The 17,655-nt window shown below is 41.1% G+C and overlaps 1 protein-coding gene across 1 annotated transcript in view; it reads right to left on the bottom strand.

Moving 5' to 3' along the window:
* Positions 1 to 921: 921 nt before the first annotated feature.
* The window catches only part of LOC130708395 (serine/threonine-protein kinase MRCK alpha-like), a 76,132-nt gene continuing 59,398 nt past the window's right edge, over positions 922 to 17,655 (bottom strand). The window contains exon 9 of the mRNA XM_057548331.1: positions 922 to 3,503. Within this exon, the coding sequence (XP_057404314.1) occupies positions 3,254 to 3,503 (250 nt within the window). The 3' untranslated portion in view covers positions 922 to 3,253. The remainder of the gene's footprint in view (positions 3,504 to 17,655) is intronic.

Raw genomic sequence — 17,655 nt, 5'->3', positions numbered from 1 at the left:
GCTAGCTCCTGCTGTCTACAGGATGCTCAAGCAGATGATTGAGATGAAATGAGCTGTGAAGCTGCACAATAACAAAAGTTTGTCCAGTCTTCACATGGCTCCTAGCAATTGGACACATCTGTAAGAACAAACCAAAGACAACACAGGCCAACACAGGACATCCAACTGCATGATGAAATGTGCTCATCACCAAACTCTTAGAATGATTCTAAAAGTCTGGCCTAGTGTTGTGGAGAAAACAGCAAGCCTTGCTAACAGGGTGAGAAACAGCCCAGTGCTGCGCTTTGGCTCTTCTGATTTGGGCAGATTCTCAGACATCAGAAGCACAGTGGTGGGGAGGGGGTGTTAACATCTTCATTAAAAGCCTCATTATAAGCAGACTCATTGTTCTTGTCAATGCTGTTTGCTAAAAAGTTACTTTTTTTTTTAACATCTTTATTGGAGTATAACTGCTTTACAATGTTGTGTTAGTTTCTGCTGTATAACAAAGTGAATCAGCTATATGTATACATATATCCCCATATCCTCTCCCTCTTGCATCTCCCTTCCACCATCCCTATCGCACTCCCATATGTGGTCACAAAACACCGAGCTGATCTCCCTGTGTTATGTGGCTGCTTCCCACCAGCTATCTATTTTACATTTGGCAGTGTATATATGTCCATGCCACTCTCTCACTTCGTCCCACCTTACCCTTCCCCCTCCCCGTGTCCTCAATTCCATTCTCTACGGCTACACTTTTATTCCTGTCCTGGTCCTAGATTCCTCAGAACAATTTTTTGTTTTGTGTTTTTTTTAGATTCCGTATATGTGTGCTAGCATACAGTATTTGCTCTTCTCTTTCTGACTTGCTTCACTCTGTATGACAGACTCTAACTCCATCCACCTCACTACAAATAACTCAATTTCATTTCTTTTTATGGCTGAGTAATATTCCATTGTATATATGTGCCACATCTTCTTTATCCATTCATTTGTTGATGGACACTTAGGTTGCTTCCATGTCCTGGTTATTGTAAATAGAGCTGCAATGAACATTGTGGTACATGACTATTTTTGAATTATGGTTTTCTCAGGGTATATGCACCGTAGTGGGATTGCTAGGTCATATGGTAGTTCTATTATTAGTTTTTTAAGGAACCTTCATACTGTTCTCCATAGTGGCTGTATCAATTTACATTCCCACCAACAGTGCAAGAGAGTTCCCTTTTCTCCACACCCTCTCCAGCATTTATTGTTTACAGATTTTTTGATGATGGCCATTCTCACTGGTGTGAGGTGATACCTCATTGTAGTGTTGATTTGCATCTCTCCAATGATTAGTGATGTTCAGCATTCTTTCATGTGTCTGTGGGCAATCTGTATATCTTCTTTGGAGAAATGTCTATTTAGGTCTTCTGCCCATTTTTGGATTGGGTTGTTGGTTTTTCTGATACTGAGCTGCGTGAGCTGCTTGTATATTTTGGAGATTAATCCTTTGCCAGTTGCTTCATTTGCAAATATTTTCTTCTGTTCTGAGGGTTGTCTTTTTGTCTTGTTTACGGTTTCCTTTGCTGTGCAAAAGCTTTTAGTTTAATAAGGTCCCATTTGTTTATTTTTGTTTTTATTTCCATTTCTCTAGGAGATGGGTCAAAAAGGATCTTGCTGGGATTCATGTCAAAGAGTGTTCTGCCTATGTTTTCCTCTAAGACTTTTATACTTTCTGGCCTTACATTTAGGTCTTTAATCCATTTTGAGTTTATTTTTGTATATGGTGTTAGGGAGTGTTCTAATTTCATTCTTTTACCTGTAGCTGTCCAGTCTTCCCAGCACCACTTATTGAAGAGGCTGTCTTTTCCCTATTGTATATTCTTGCCTCCTTTATCAAAAATAAGGTGACCCTATTGTGAGGAGAAAGATATCTTTTTCCACCCCCTCACTTTCAGTCTGTATGTGTCCCTAGGTCTGAAGTGGGTCTCTTGTAGACATCATATGTATGGGTCTTGTGTTTGTATCCATGCAGCCAGTCTATGTCTTTTGGTGGGAGCATTTAATCCATTTACATTTAAGGTAATTATCAATATGTATGTCCCTCTTACCACTTTCTTAATTGTTTTGGGTTTGTTATCATAGGTCTTTTCCTTCTCTTGTGTTTCCTGCCTAGAGAAGTTCCTTTACCATTGGTTGTAAAGCTGGTTTGGTGGTGCTGAATTAGCTTAGCTTTTGCTTGCCTGTAAAGGTTTTAATTTCTCCATCGAATTTGAATGAGATCCTTGCTGGGTAGGGTAATCTTGGCTGTAGGTTTTCCCTTTCATCACTTTAAATATGTCCTGCCACTCCCTTCTGGCTTGCAGAGTTTCTGCTGAAAGATCAGCTGTTAACCTTAGGGGATTCCCTTGTATGTTATTTGTTGTTTTTCCCTTTCTGCTTTTAATTTTTTTCCTTTGTATTTAATTTTTGATAGTTTGATTAATATGTGTCTTGCTGCGTTTCTCCTTGGATTTATCCTGTATGGGACTCTCTGTGCTTCCTGGACTTGATTGACTATTTCCTTTCCCATATGAGGGAAGTTTTCAACTATAATCTCTTCAAATATTTTCTCAGTCCCTTTCTTTTTCTCTTCTTCTTCTGGGACCCCCATAATTCAAATGTTGGTGCATTTAATGTTATCCCAGAGGTCTCTAAGACTGTCTTCAATTCTTGTCATTCTTTTTTCTTTATTCTGCTCTGCGGTAGTTATTTCCACTATTTTATCTTCCAGGTCACTTATCCGTTCTTCTGCCTCAGTTACTCTGCTATTGATTCCTTCTAGAGAATATTTAATTTCATTTATTGTGTTGTTCATCATTGTTTGTTTGCTCTTCAGTTCTTCTAGGTCCTTGTTAAACGTTTCTTGTAATTTCAACATTCTATTTCCAAGATTTTGGATCATCCTTACTATCATTACTCTGAATTCTGTTTCAGGTAGACTGCCTATTTCCTCATTTGTTTGGTCTGGTGGGTTTTTACCTTGCTCCTTCATCTGCTGTTTGCTTCTCTGTGTTCTCATTTTGCTTAACTTTCTGTGTTTGGTGTCTCCTTTTCGCAGGCTGCAGGTTCGTAGTTCCCATTGTTTTTGGTGTCTGCCCGCAATGGCTAAGGTTGTTTCAGTGGGTTGTGTAGGATTCCTGGTGGAGGGGACTAGTGCCTGTGTTCTTTCTGGTGGGCAGGACCACGTCCAGTGGTCTGTTTTGGCATGTCTATGTCCTTATTATGATTTTAGGCAGCCTCTCTCCTAATGGGTGGGGTTGTGTTCCTGTCTTGCTAGTTGTTTGGCATACGGTGTCCAGCACTGTAGCTTGCTGGTCTTTGAGTGGAGCTGAGTCTTAGCGTCGAGATGGAGATCTCTGGGAGAGCTTTCACTGTTTGATATTATGTGGAGCCAGGAGGTCTCTGGTGGACCAATGTCCTGAACTCGGCTCTCCCACCTCAGAGGCACAGGCCTGACACCCGGCCGGAGCACCAAGACCCTGTGAGTCACATGGCTCAGAAGAAAAGGGACAAAAAAAGAAAGAAAGAAAAATAAAATAAAAATTTTTAAAGTTATTAAAATAAAAAATAAATATTATTAAAAATAAAAAAATTAAAACGTAATAAAAAAAAGAAAGAAAGAAATGAGAGAGCAACCAAACCAAAAATCAAATCTACCAAACATAACAAGCGCTGAAAACTATACTAAAAAACCAAAAAAACAAACAAAAAAAACGGACAGATGGGACCCTAGGACATATGATAAAAGCAAAGCTATACAGACAAAATCACACAAAGAAGCATACACATACACACTCACCAAAAGAGAAAAAGGAAAAAAATATATATCTATACATAAAAAAAAAGGAGGAAAAGAGCAACCAAATCAGTAAACAAATCTACCAATGATAATAAACTCTAAATACTAAACTAAGATAAACATAAAGCCAGGAACAAATTAGATGCAGAAAGCAAACCCCAAGTCTACAGTTGCTCCCAAAGTCCACCGCCTCAATTTGGGGATGATTTGTTGTGTATTCAGGTATTCCACAGATGTAGTTTACATCAACTTGATTGTGGAGATACAATCCGCTGCTCCTGAGGCTGCTGGGAGAAATTTTCCTTTCTCTTCTTTGTTCGCACAGCTCCTGGGGTTCAGCTTTGGATTTGGCCCTGACTCTGCATGTAGGTCACCTGAGGGCATCTGTTCCCCACCCAGACAGGACAGGGTTAAAGTAGCAGCTGATTAGGGGGCTCTGGCTCACTCAGGCCAGGGGGCAGAGGGGTATGGAATGTGGGGCGAGCCTGTGGCAGCAGAGACCAGTATGACATTGCAACAGCCTGAGGCGTACTGTGTGTTCTCCCGGGGAAGTTGTCCCTGGATCACGGGCCCCTGGTAGTGGCAGGCTGCTCAGGCTCCTAGGAGGGGAGGTGTGGATAGTGACCTGTAGCTGCACACAGGCTTCTTGGTGGCTGCAGGAGCAGCCTCAGTGTTTCATGCCCGTCTTGGTGTCCACGCTGATAGCCGCTGCTCGCGCCCAACTCTGGAGCTCGTTTGGCAGTGTTCTGAATCTCCTCTCCTCACACACCCTGAAACAATGGTCTCTTGCCTCTTAGGCAGTTCCAGACTTTTTCCTGGGCTCCCTCCCGGCTAGCTGTGGCACACTAGCCCCCTTCAGGCTGTGTTCACGCAGCCAACCCCAGTCCTCTCCCTGGGGTCTGACCTCTGAAGCCCGAGCCTCAGCTCCCAGCCCCCACCCACCCTGGCGGGTGAGGAGACCAGCCTCTCAGGCTGGTGAGTGCAGGTCGGCACCGATCCTCTGTGCAGGAATCTCTCTGCTTTGCCCTCTGCACCCCTGTTGCTGTGCTCTCCTCCGTGGCTATGAAACTTCCCTTCCCCCGCCGCCCAGCCCCTATCTCCACCAGTGAAGGGGCTTCCTAGTGCGTGGAAACTTTTCCTCCTTCACAGCTCCCTCCCAGAGGTGCAGGTCCTGTCCCTATTCTTTTGTCTCTGTTTTTTCTTTTTTCTTTTGCCCTACCCAGGTATGTAGGGAGTTTCTTGTCTTTTGGGAGGTCTGAAGTCTTCTGCCAGCATTCAGTAGGTGTTCTGTAGGAGTTGTTCTACATGTAGATGTATTTCTGATGTATTTGTGGGGAGGAAGGTGATCTTCACGTCTCACTCCTCCACCATCTTGAAAGTCTCCCAGTCTCTCTTCTTTTAATAGATCCATTCAGATATTCTACTTCTTCTACAGTCCTTTTTGGTAGTTTGTGTTTTTCTGGAAGTCTATTTCATTTGGATTTTCCAGTTTGTTGGCATATTGTTGGTTATAGTTTTCCCCTAACATTCCTTTGGTCATAATGGTCATAATGTCCCCTCTTTCATGTCTGATTTTTTAATATGAGATTTCCTTTTTCATGTTCAATTTAGGTAATACCTTGTCAGTTTGTTTATCTTTTCAAGGAACCAACTGTTGGTGTTGTTTTTAACGTGTTATATTTTTATACGTTATTTCATTAATTTTACTCTAATCTTTATTTCCTTAATTTCAGTTGCCTTGAATTTAGTTACATTTGTTTCTAGCTTCCTAAGATGGAATAGGATATTGATTTGAGATCTTCTTTTTAAATGTAGGCGTTTAGAGTTATAAATTTCCCACTGAGCACTGCTTTTGCTGTATCACATAAGTTTTGTTTTTTAAATTGTTGTTGTTCTCTTTTACCTCAAAGTATTGTTTAATTTCTCTTGTGATTTCTTCTTTGTTTTATTTCCACATATTTGTGAATTTCCCAATTATCATCCTGTTATTGATTTTTAATTTTTTACAGTTGTGATCGCAAACATGCTTGGTATTATGGCTACTCTTGTTTTTGAACTATAGTTATTTAAATACATAAAATATTATTATTACAATATTATTTGTTACAAGTGTGCAACATAGTGATTCAAAATTTTCAAAGATTATATTCCACTTATAGTTAATATAAAATATTGGCTATATTCCCCATGTTGTACAATATATCTTTGTAGCTTATTTTATACCTAATAGTTTGTACATCTTAATCCCCTTCCCCTATGTTGTCCCTCCCACTTCTCCCCACAGGTAACTACTAGTTTGTTCTCTATATCTGTGAGTCTGTTTATTTTTATATTCACTAGTTTATTTTTTTTAATTCCACATATAAGTGATATCATATAGTATTTGTTTTTCTCTGACTTATTTCACTTAGCATAATGCCCTCCAAATCCATCCATGTTGCTTTAAGGGAACATACCTCAGCATAATAAAGACCATATATGACATACCCACAGCTAACATCATACTTCATGGTGAAAAGCTGAAAGCATTTCCTCTAAGATCAGGAACAAGTCAAGGATGCCCACTCTTGCCACTTTTAGTCAACATAGTTTTGGAAGTCCTAGTCACAGAAATTAAAGAAGAAAAAGAAATAAAAGGAATACAAATTGGAAAGGAAGAAGTACAACCATCACTGTTTGCATATGACATAATACTATACATAGAAAATCCTAAAGACGCCACCAGAAAACTGCTAGAGCTCACCAATGAACTTAGTAAAGCTGCAGGATACAAAATCAATATAAAGAAATCTGTTGCATTTCTATACAATAACAACAAACTATCAGAAATATAAATTAAGGAAACATTTACCTTTGCAATAAAAAGAGTGAAATACCTAGGAATAAACCTACCTAAAGAAGTAAAAGACCTGTACTCAGAAAACTATAAGACACTAATGAAAGTAACTGAAGATGACACAAACAGATGGAAAGATATATCATGTTCTTGGATTGGAAAAATCAGTATTGTTAAAATGACCATACTACCCAAGGCAATCTGCAGAGTCAATGCAATGCCTATCAAAATACCAATGGCATTTTTCACAGGTTAGAAAAAATAATTTTTAATATTTGTATGGAAATAGAAAAGACTCCAAATAAGTCAAACAATCTTGAGAACGAAGAACAGAGCTGGAAGAATCACCTTCCCTGACTTCAGACTATTCTACAAAGCTACAGTAAAAGCTACGGTAATCAAAACAGTTTGGCACTGGCAAAAAAGAAACACATAGATCAATGGAACAGAATATAGAGCCCAGAAATAAACCCATGCACTTATGGTCAATTAATCTATGGCAAAGGAGGCAAGAATATACAGTGGAGAAAAGTCTCTTCAATAAGTGGTGCTAGGAAAACTGGACAGCTAGTTATAAAAGAATGAAATTAGAACATTCTCTAACACCATATACAAAAATAATTCAAAATGGATTAAAGTCCTAAATGTAAGACTGGATACTCTAAAACTCTTAGAGGAAAACACAGGCACAACACTCTTTGACATAAATCATAGCAACATCTTTTTGGATCTGCCTCCTAAAGCAAAGTAAATAAAACCAAAAGTAAACAAATGGGATCTAATTAAATGTAAAAGATTTTGCACAGCAAAAGAAACCATCCACCAAATGAAAAGACAACCTACTGAATAGGAGAAAATATTTGTAAATGATATGACCAATAAGGGATTAATATCCAACATATATAAAGAGCTCATACAACTCAGTATCAAAACAAACAAACAGCTCAATTATGGCTATTCTTTTAAATTGATTGAGACTTGTTCTGTGATCTGTCCTCAAGAATGTCTCATAGGTACCTGAGAAAGATGTGTATTCTGTAGTTTTGAGTGAGTGTGCTATAGAAATCTGTTAAGTTTAATTGGTTTATAGTATTCACATCTTCTGTTTCCTTGTTAATCTCCTGTCTAGTTGTGCCATACAGTATTGAAAGTGAGCTATGATTATTGAATTACCTAGTTTTTCCTTAAATTCTATTGGTTTCACTTAATGTATTTCGGGGCTCTGTTTTTAGGTGCAAATATATTTATAATTGTTACATCTTCCTGATGAATTGATTCTGTTATCCTTTAAAATGTTCTTTTTTGTAGTGACAATTTTTGTCTTAAGGCCTATTTGATAGGATTAATATAAACACTCTAGCTCTCTTTTGCCTACCGTTTGCATAATATAGTTTTTTCCATCCTTTTATATTCAGTCTTTGTGTTTTTCGAAGTGAGCATGTAGTTAGATCATGTTTTATTTTAAATGTATTCTGTCAATCTTTGGCTTTTAACTGAAGAGTTTTAATCCATTTGCATTGAATGTAACTACTAATAAGGTAGGATCTACCTATGCTATTTTGGTAGTTTTGTATATGTATTTTGCCTTTTTTATTCCTCAATTTTCTCACATCTGCCTTTTCCCATGTTAAATAGATATGCTGTGTACATGTTCTAATATACCATTCCAATTTCCTTATTGTTTCCTTTGGAAAATGATTATTAACGCCCTTCCTCATTTCCCATGCTTCCTCAGGTGCTGGGATGTTGGGTTTTTATGGTCATCATTGTTACAAAATTAGTGTTGATGTGGTTCAGCATACACTACCCCAAAATATATCACCTTGGCATATTGAAAATTTTAAGCTCAAGGAGTCTGAGGAAACAGCACAAGCAGGAACATTACTTCTATCTTCCACTGCCCTTCTCATCATGAAACAGTTCAAAAAAACCCTCAGGTGATAGGTACCCTCCCTATACCTGGAAGAAAGGAACATCTTTTGAACCATTCAAAAATATGCACATCAGGTCAGGAAATCATTAAGCTCTGATTTTACTAGAGCTTATTAGCAACTAAAATCTCTTTTTTCAGAATTCAAAATTGTTTTATCATGTGGAGATTCCCCCTCTTTTTATGTTGTCTCCCTTTTCCTAGAGGCTCCAAGAGGGAAAAACCTTAGCAAAAATTATTACTTACCATATTAGTTTGCTTGGGCTGAAAGCAAAATATCACAGACTAGGTGGCTTAAACAGCAGAATTATATTTTCTCATGATTCTGGTGGCAAGAGGACCAGATCATGCCACCCAAAGCTATACTACTTTGGCATAAAGATTACTTTGAGCTTGTTATTTTGAAAAACTGCAGAATTAGGAAAAACTTTAAAACAGGGCATAAGTTTCCCTTTTGCAAAGGAAACTTACATTTGTAAAGGTATCCTCTCCTTTTCTCCCCTCCCTACCCTCAGCCCTGTCTCTGACCTTGCTCCTGCCATGGATTTGATGAACCAACTGTCTTACAGTTGGGTCTCTCATTTTAAAATTTTATAAATAATTTTTACCTCTGACAACAGAAAGCAGCAAAACCTATGCACCAAAGGTTTGTCATATGCCACCACTTCATTTTGTTCTTTTTCCAATTAGTGATTTTGCCACATTTTAGTGAATCAGGGTCATTTTAGTGGCTGTGACTTTTCACACCAACTGTGTTGAGGGTCCCTGAGGCCACCATCAAATTGGATTATTTGCTAGCAGGCCTTAGAAGACGCATTCAACACCCATACTCATGGCTATGACTTGTTACAGCAAAAGGATACAAACCAAAATTAGCAAAGAAAAAGGGGTACATTGGGCACAGTTTAGAGCAAATCAGATGCAAGCGTCCAAGAGCCTTTTCCCATTTAATTCCCCCAGCAAGGAGCTGTGATATAAAATGCTGTCTATCAGAGAAGCTCACTAGAGCTTCAGCACCCAGGGTTTTTACTGGGGTTTAGTCATGTAGGCATCCTCTGCCTAGTGGATACCAAAATTCCAGACTCCCAGGAATAAAGCAAGTGTTTGCTATAAACCACATTGTTTGCACAGTTTGGCACAATTAAACCGTTCTTATCAGTTCCGAGAATGGCAAGAAACTTTCTGAAATCCAAGTTCCTAGATATCCGCCTTGTAAGCAAGTCTTGTAAAGGACAGCAGTCAGGCCTGTTATATTACCCGTTAAAAGATAAACTGAGGCATATTGTAAGTTTTAAGAGTTTGAGCAAAAATCAATTTGAATCAGGCAGCATCCAATGTAGCATACAGAAAGGAGCTCTGAGGATCTGTACACAATGAAAGACTTTTATAGCCAGCAGAGGGTGGGAACAAGGAAGTTATACTAGACAAAAAAGCATGTTGGTTATTGCAAGGTATTTTCCTTTAGGAGATGGCAGGGATCTATCAGGCAGCTTACTTAACTAGTGCTGATAAGGCAATTCCTGATTGACTGGTTTAAGATTTCATTTCTGGCAGACCCAAAACTGTAATTAAGTATTGGTTTGGTGACATGGGGCTTAGTATAAGCAACTCCATTTTCATCCTATTGTCTTGTTTTTAACACTTCCACCTTTTGACCAGACTCTCAACCTGAGAGATGTAATAAAAAACACAGGCATAAGCACTACTCCCAGCTACTGCTCTGTAGTTCTCACAGTTTTTGCTCAGTCTCTGTGTGGCATTCAGCAGGTTACAACATCAGGTTCACATTCTTTAAATGGATCATTCTCTTTGTTTCTTTTCCAACATTCTATTTTTAGAGAGGTTATTTGCTTGGCAGTTAGTGGCTACAAACATGCTTTTAAAGCTTTTGAGAGAATACAGTGCACCAGGGAGACTGCTGTTACTATAAGCAAGATAATTCCCAATGTCTGCAGTGCACTTTGGAGCCATGGTCTCTAAGACTCAAACCAATCAGAATCAAATAAGTCAAAGAAAGACCCCATTGAAGGAGTCACTTTCTTAAGGTAACTGGCTTGTTTGTAGCTAATTCGCAGCTTCCTCAGAAGCATCAATCCAAGTGCAGCAAGTGGTGTTGGCCATAGCACAAACAGGTACTTACTCAGCTAAAAGATAATCAAGGGCTAACCTATTATTAAGAACAACTTTGGCCAGGGAGCCTAGGGGGTTTTGTTGTGCAGCTATTGCTTTAGTAGCAGATTCTGCAATATCTTTAAGAGTTAGGGAGAGGTTCCTGATCATAGCATAACCAAAAATTCGGTCCTTGTCCCCGATGCCTAATGAGAATAACAAGGACAAGGTTTTGAGTATAAAGGAAAGAGACATTTATTAATTTGTCAGCAAATGAGGAGGGTAGCAGAATGACATTTTGAAAACTACCATCCTTCTCTCTGAAAAAGGGCAGGTCTATTTAAGGAGAATTTTCAGGGTGGGGATCTACATGACCAAGGCCTTGATGAGCTGGCACTGCTGTTCTTGACATTTCCATGATTCATGGCCATTGTGGTGGTCTGTCTCCGGTCAAGATGTTCTGACTCTTTTTCTGCTGACTGCTTGATCCTACACACCTGTGACTCAAGATAAGCAGGACCAGCAAAACAGAAAAGAACTTATCAGCATAGAAAGCAGAGAGAAACAGCATGTGTACATTACTGGATTTAATGCATGAGTTAAAAGAGGTTAGTTGTTAAATTTTTAACTCTATATTTGACTACAATAGATTTTGTCATCTATGTTCATCAGTGATATTGGCCTGTAATTTTCTTTCTTGTGTGATATCTTTTCTGGTTTTGGTATCAGGGTGATGCTGGCTGGCTTCATAGAATTAGCTCAGAAAAGTTCCTTCATCTACAAATTCTGCAATAGTTTGAAGAGGATAAGTTTTAACTCTTCTGTAAATACTTGGTGGAATTCACCTGTAAAGCCATGTGGTCCTGGACTTTAGTTTGTTGGGAGTTTTTTTACTATTATTATTGCTTCAGTTTCATTACAGATAATTGGTCTGTTCATATTTTCGATATCCTCTTGATTTATGTGCACTTGAAAAGTATGTGTATCCTCCTGCTTTTGCATAGACTGTTCTGTATTTATCTACTAAGGCCATCTGGTCTAATGTGTCATTTAAGGCCAGTGTTTCCTTATTGATTTTCTGTCTGGATGATATGTCTATTGATAGATGTGGGATGTCAAAATGCCCTACTGTTATTGTGTTACTGTAAATTTCTTTATGCCTCCTAATATTTGCTTTATATAATTGGGTTGCCTGTGTTTGGTTCGTATGTATTCATAATTGTCATGTGTTCTTTGGATTGACTCCTTGATCGTTATGTAATGTTCTTTGTCTCTTGTTACAGTCTTTCTTCTAAAGACTTTGTTGTCCAATATAAGTATTGCTACCCTGCCTTTCTTTTCATTTCCATTTGCATGGAATACCTACCTTCTTTCATCCCTCACTTTCAGTCTGTATGTGTCTTTCACTCTGAAGTGAGTCTCTTGTAGGCAGCATGTATGTGGGTTTTGTTTTTGTATCCATTCAGCCACTCTGTGTCTTTTGATTGGAGCATTTAGACCATTCATATTTAAAGTAATTATTGATGTGTATGCACTTATTGACATTTTCTTATTAACTGATTTGGGTTTGTTTTTGTACTTCTTTTTTTGTTCCCTTCCTCTCTTGTTCTCTTCTCTTGTGGTTTGAGGACTATCTTTATTGTTATGTTTGGATTCCTCCCTCTTTTGTGTGTGTGTATCTATTGTAGGTTTTGGTTTACAGCTACCATGAAACATATATAGCAATATACACACGATTAAGTAGGTGATCTCTTAATTTCAAATGCATTTTAACAACCATGCATTTTTACCTTCCTCCCCTCATGATTAATATTTTTGACATATTTTATATCTATTTATTTTGTGTATTCCTTAACTGCATATTATAGATGGTTTTACTACTTTTGTCTTTTAACATTCCTACTAGTGTTTTATTGGTTGATTTACTACCTTTACTGTATACTTGCCTTAACAGATGAGCTTTTTCCTATCATAAATTTCATGTTTCTAGTTGTGACCTTTTCTTCTTCACTTAGAAGAAGTCCCTTTAACATTTCTTGTATAGCTGGTTTGGTGGTGCTGAACTCTTAGCTTTTGCTTTTCTGTAAACCTTCTGATCTCTCCATCAAATCTGAATGAGAGCCTTGCTGGGTAGAGTATTCTTGGTTGTATAATTTTTCCTTCCATCACTTTAAATACATCATGCCACTCCCTTCTAGCCTGTAGAATTTCTGCTGAAAAGTCAGCTGATAGCCTTATGGTAGTTATGGTATGTTATGTGTTGCTTTTCCCTTGCTGATTGTAATATTCTCTCTTTAAGTTTTTCCATGTCCTCTTTCGGTTAATCCTGTATGGGACTTTCTGAGCTTCCTGGACTTGGATGTCTGTTTCTTTCCCAGGTTAGGGAAGTTTTCTGTTATGCTGTTTTCAGATATGTTCTCAGCCCCTTTCTCTCTTTCTTCTCCTTCTGAGAACCCTATAACGCAAATATTAATGTTTGATGTTGTCACGGTAGTCTCTTAAACTGTTCTCGTTTCTTTTCATTCCTTTTTTTTTTTTTTTTCTGTTCAGCCTCAGTGATTTCCACTACTCTCCCTTCCAGCTCACTGATCAGTTCCTCCGTATCATTTACTCTACTGTTGATTCCTTCTAGTGTATTTTTCATTTCAGTTATTGTACTCATCGTCTCTGGTTGTTCTTTAGATTTTTTAACTCCTTATTCTCACAGTTTATCCATTCTTCTCCCAAGTTTTTTGATCATCTTTATGATCATTACCTTGAAGTCTAGGTGGATTACTATCTTCACTTCACTTAGTTCTTGTGGGGTTTCATCTTGTTCCTTAATTTGGAACATGTTCCTCTGTTGCCTCATTTTGCCAAATTTGCTGTTTATATTTCTTTGTATGTGGTAGGTTGTATATATTTCCCAACCTTGGAGAAATGTCTGCATCCCAGCTGCACATTGCCCTCTGGTCACCAGAAATATATACTCTATGGGTGCTCCCCATGTGAGTTGCATGGGTCCTTCTGTTGTAGCAGGCTGATTACTATGGGTAATCAGCCTGCTACAACTATGGGTGGTCTGGTTGGTTGCCAGGCCCAGACTTGTGCAGAGCCTACCATCCACTAGTTGGTGGGGCCGGATCCCAAGGTGGCTGGCTGAGAAACCCTGGAGAGCCATACAGCTAGTTCCAGTTCACTGGTGGGCAGAGTTGGGTTCCAGGAGAGATCCCAAGGCTGCTGCCCACCCACTGGTGGGTATAACCAGGTCTTAGGGCTAGTGCCAGCCCACTGTCAGGCAAAGCTATGTCCTAGGGTCTGCCTGCAGGGCCCAGGTGTCCCAGAGCTTATGTTGGCCTGCTGGTGGATGAGGCTAGGACCCAGCCACTTCTAGGACTGATACTGGCCTGGTGGTGAGCGGGCTAGGTCCTGCCATGGCAGGATGCAAAGTGGCAATTGTTCTGCAGCTGGTGTCTGCCTGCTAGTGGGTGAGGTTTGTCCTGAAGCTAGAGCAGACTCACTGGTGGGTAGAATTGGTGCTGGCCTACTGGTGGGCAGAGCTGAGTCCCAGGGACTCTAGCTGCAGGGCCCTGGGTTGAGGGTGGGTGGTCCCAGCTCTAGTGTCTGCACACTGGTGTTTGAGGCCAGATCCTGGGCCCACTAGTGAGCAGGGATGTGTCCACGGGCACTGTGAGCTCAGGGGGCCTTAGGAGAGCCTGTTTGTTTGTGGGTGGGGCTATGTCCCCCCCCAGTTAGTTGCCTGGCCTGAGGTGTCCCAGTACTGGTGCCTACTGGCTGGTGAGCAAAGGCAAGGCTGGGTCCTGAGGCTAATAAGCTAGAGGGAGGATTCCAAAATGGCACTTGCCAGCACCAGTGTCCAGGTGATACAAGTTCCCACAAATGGCTGCCAGCAGTGTCTATGTTCCCAGAGTGAGCTACAGTTGCCTCCTGCCTCTCCAGGAGACTCTTAAATCAGCAAGTAGGTCTGACCCAGCCTCCTTTCAAATTACTGTTTCTATTCTGGGTCCTGGAATATGAGACTTTGTGTGTGCCCTTTAGAAATGAAGTCTGTTTCCCACTGCCCTCTGGGACCCCCAAAAGTAAGCCCTGCTGGCCGTCAAAGCCAAACATTCTGGGGTCTCATCTCCCTGGCATGTGACCCCTGGGCTGGGAGCCCAATATGGGGCTCAGACCCCTCAATCCTTAGAAAGAACCTCTGTAATTGTCATTTCTCTACTGTTTGTGGGTCACCCACCTTCTGGTAGGGGTCTTGAATACATCATGACTCCCCTACCTGTCTCATTGTGGTTCTTACTATATATCTTTAGGTTAGATCTTTTCTGGTAAGTTCCAGTACTTTTCATTAATAGTTTTTGTGTAAGTAGTTGTAATTGTGGTGTGCCCATGAGAGGAAGTGAGCTCAGGGTTGATCCACTTGGCCATCTTGGGAACTCTCCTAATGATACTGAGCCCAAGCTCACTCTGCTCACCGCACATTATTCTTTGCCCCAACCACTGGGAGACAAGTGGTTGGGGCAAAGAATAATGACTTTCATCAGAAAGCTAACAGACCGAGATAGCAGACTAGTGTCTCAAAGAACCAACTTCCCTCATTCTAAATTCCAGCTCCTTTTATACAGAGGAAGAGGAGGGGGAGAGGCCCACTGGGATGCCAACCAATGGCTGAGCATGACTGCTTACAGCCGCTCGCTAACAGCCACGTGCCTGCCTTACCTCTATCACAATCCCCGACTAGCAATGTCCATTCCACAATCTTGTGAGAAAATGGGCAATGATCTTGTTACCCAACACAAGCCCGTATGCCCAACACACAGCGAGGCCAAACAATACCAAAACATTGGAGTTTGGAACAGAGAAAGGTTTATTGCAGGGCCATGCAAGGAGACAGTGGCTCATGCCTTAAAAAGCCCAAACTCCCCGAAAGCTTTCAGCAAATCCCATTTACAGGAAAGATGAAGGAGGGGCGTGATTAGTTGTGGCAAAATTTTTGGTGCCAGATCCTTTGTTCTTGAGGTCAGGTAATGATGTTCCTGTAAATCTCCACCAAAACAAATGTTATTCTTTGTTCTGACAGGGAAGCGCAAGGTCCTAAGGCCCAACTTTCACCCTCCGAGGTCCAGGTCCTTCCTCATAAGAAGGGGGCCCCGCTCAGGCCAGTTACCCTGTCCCTGAGCATTCATCCAGCACTCAGTCTGGGTCCTCCCGCCAGTGCCCAGGCCCAGATGAAGAGGCAGATCTTAGCTGGCAGTGCCTTCAGGGTCAGGTTCCCAGACCCTACCCAGAAGTCATCACTGAGGGAGCAAGGCACCCAGGATCCAGCTGGCCCTCAGCTCTTCAGGCCACCCAAACATGGGGGTGGGGGGGTATGCCGGGTCCTGCAGACTACAATCCATGCAGACTGCTACTGCCACTAGGTCGCAGAGGCAGGGACAGGGGAGAGGTTAGCATTGCCCCAAGGCCTGGGCCCGGTCAGTGGGTGGCCGTGGCAAGGGCTCTGAAACTCTGCAGGACACAGCCCCCAGCCTTCTCCCCAGGCCCCCCAGCTCACCCACAAGCCAGAGGCTGGGGGGCCTACAGCAGCGGTCCCCAATCTTTTTGGCACCAGGGACTACTTTCGTAGAAGACACTTTTACCACGGACCAGGTTGGGGGAGAGTTCAGACAGTAATGCAAGCAATGGGGAGCGGCAGATGAAGCTTCAATCGCTCGCCTTCTGCTAACCTCCTGCTGAGAGGCCCAGGGCGTGGTAACCCCTGGCCTGGAGGACCCTGGGGAGAAGGCTGCGATCCACCTCTTACCACGCTCTCTGCCACAACAACCACCACCTGGCCGACCGTTGGCCCAGCGGGGCCTCTAACCACCGCGCTAGTGGTCTTGCGCTAACAGTTGACTGGTAACGGTCGTTCAGGTGCATCTGCTAACAGCTGCATGCCACCTTGCTTCTATTACAATTTCTCCCTTTTCTTTGATATTCCTCAATGTTGAGGAGAAAACGTGGGTATGTTTTGGACAGAGCGGTTAATCATAAACTCAGTAGAGGAACTGGGTTTTAGGGGGGCTCGGTTTCAACCTCCAATCATGTTTCATCCTTCACAAATTCTTTCAGGGAATGGGGAGATAATCACTCTAGCTATTTCCTGATGAAAAAGGGGTAGTCCTCCCTTGATTTGGGGAATGGTACCAAGCTGGAAATATTCCCAAGTTCCAAGTACTGGATCCAACTCTTGTGTAAGAAAGATCTCATTCCCAGAGGAATTCAGGAGAATAAGCCTGAAAACCAGTCTAGACCTGGAACTTTGGGGGAGACTTGTTGCCACGTAGCCAGTTGTCCACTTTTATCAAAGTAGGCTTTAACGTCTGACATGGTATTAACATATACATAACAGGAGCTATTGGCCACTACACGTCTCCTTTCTCAGCTAACATCTGATCTAAAACAATTTCATTCTCTAATAATTTAATAGTTATAAGAGAAGACCCAAAGGTCATAAGGTTGCAGCCACCATCAGCCAGCAGACACTGCTTTGAGAATGGCTAGTGGCATCCCAAGGATGACACAGCTCAGAAAATGCAAGTTCTCAGAAATACAGGAATGTGTCTGAAATCACAACCAATATGGCCACCTAGTTTTTACCTTGGATGTCTGAACCACTGTTATTAAATTTTTGAATGTCAAATGTATTCCCCTCCTCAGTGGCTAAGGCTGATGTACAATGCATGTCCAAAAGGCCACAAAACAGGCCGCTCTGGTCAGTAAAGTTTAACACATTATTCACCAGAGACGTATTAATACATCTTTTGTTACCCAAACGTGATTGACTGGAGATGTATCAGTACGTTTTTAGAGAGCGAAACAATTGACATCACTGTGCGAAGTTGTCAGAGCTTAAAATTGATCAAGGGTGGGTTTCTATTGGAGTAAATGCGGTTTATTCAATGTGTTTAAAATTTCTCGTACCCTTAATGCACAGAA

This window comes from Balaenoptera acutorostrata, chromosome 6 (genome assembly GCF_949987535.1).
Source record: "Balaenoptera acutorostrata chromosome 6, mBalAcu1.1, whole genome shotgun sequence".
NCBI lineage: Eukaryota > Metazoa > Chordata > Mammalia > Artiodactyla > Balaenopteridae > Balaenoptera > Balaenoptera acutorostrata.
The sequence above is the reverse complement of the archived record's forward strand: the minus strand, read 5'-3'. Positions and strand labels throughout refer to the sequence as shown.